Source organism: Sorex fumeus, unplaced genomic scaffold (assembly GCF_029834395.1).
Source record: "Sorex fumeus unplaced genomic scaffold, SorFum_2.1 ptg000168c, whole genome shotgun sequence".
NCBI classification, from domain to species: domain Eukaryota; kingdom Metazoa; phylum Chordata; class Mammalia; order Eulipotyphla; family Soricidae; genus Sorex; species Sorex fumeus.
In genome coordinates this window covers 453,426-454,767 of record NW_026606225.1, presented here as the reverse complement: position 1 = coordinate 454,767, position 1,342 = coordinate 453,426, and the positions used below count along the sequence as shown (strand labels likewise).

The 1,342-nt window shown below is 41.1% G+C and overlaps 1 protein-coding gene across 1 annotated transcript; it reads left to right on the top strand.

Annotated features, from left to right (window-relative positions):
• Positions 1-286: 286 nt before the first annotated feature.
• LOC130016785 (zinc finger protein 675-like) lies at positions 287-1,056 on the top strand (the record flags this gene model as incomplete). Its single annotated transcript, XM_056107482.1, is given in 2 exon segments — positions 287-932; positions 935-1,056. Coding segments are annotated over 2 exon segments (768 nt in total), but the record flags the coding sequence as incomplete, so codon positions are not given.
• Between the last annotated feature and the right edge of the window lie 286 nt (positions 1,057-1,342).

The window sequence follows — 1,342 nt, the reverse complement described above, 5'->3', positions numbered from 1 at the left end:
ACAGCAACATAGCCTCAACCACAGTCACTGTGAGCAGAACCCATCTACATGTAAGGAATGTGGGGGAGCCTCCCCATGTTCTCAGCACTGTGGTGTTCCCTTAGAAAACCACAGTGGACAGAATCCCCAGAAAAGTCAGCCCCGAGAACAAAGTGTGAGTCAAGTTTTACTCCATCATGACCATATGAATATAAATTCAGGAGCGAAACCTTTTGCATGTGAAGAATGTGGGAAGGCCTTCGATCAATCATCACATCTTATTATGCATAGGAGAATTCACACTGGAGAGAAACCGTATATATGTAAGGAATGTGGAAAGACCTTTGCTAGAGCTTCAATACTTACTGTACATAGGAAAATTCACACTGGAGAGAAAACGTATATATGTAAGGAATGTGGAAAGGCCTTTGCTAGAGCTTCAAGACTTACTGTACATAGGAGAATTCACACTGGAGAGAAACCATATATATGTAAGGAATGTGGAAAGGCCTTTGCTAGAGCTTCAATACTTACTGTACATAGGATAATTCACACTGGAGAGAAACCGTATATATGTAAGGAATGTGGGAAGACGTTTGCTGCAGCCTCAAGTCTTAGTGCACATAGGAGAATTCACACTGGAAAGAAACCGTATATATGTAAGGAATGTGGAAAGGCCTTTATTCAATCCTCAGGCCTCAATATGCATAGGAGAATTCACACTGGAGAGAAACCGTATATATGTAAGGAATGTGGAAAGGCCTTTGCTAGAGCTTCAAGACTTACTGTACATAGGAGAATTCACACTGGAGAGAAACCGTATATATGTAAGGAATGTGGAAAGGCCTTTGCTAGAGCTTCAAGACTTACTGTACATAGGAGAATTCACACTGGAGAGAAACCGTATATATGTAAGGAATGTGGGAAGTCCTTTGCTGAATCCTCAAACTTAGTGTACATAGGAGAATTCACACTGGAGAGAAACCGTATATATGTAAGGAATGTGGAAAGGCCTTCACTCAGTCCTCAGGCCTCAGTATCCATAGAAGTATTCACACTAGACAGAAACCATATATATGTAAGGAATGTGGAAAGGCCTTTACTCGATCCTCAGGCCTCAGTATACATAGGAGAATTCACACTGGAGAGAAACTGTAATGTATCTAAGGAATGTGGGAAGGCCTTTGCTACATCCTCAAAACTTACTGTAAATAGGAGAATTCACACTGGAGAGAAACCATATGTATGTAAGGAATGCGGAAAGGCCTTTACTTCATTCTCACAATTGACTGTACATAGGAGAATTCACATTGGAGTGAAACCGTGTATATGTTAGGAATATGGGAAGTCCTTTGCTGAAGCC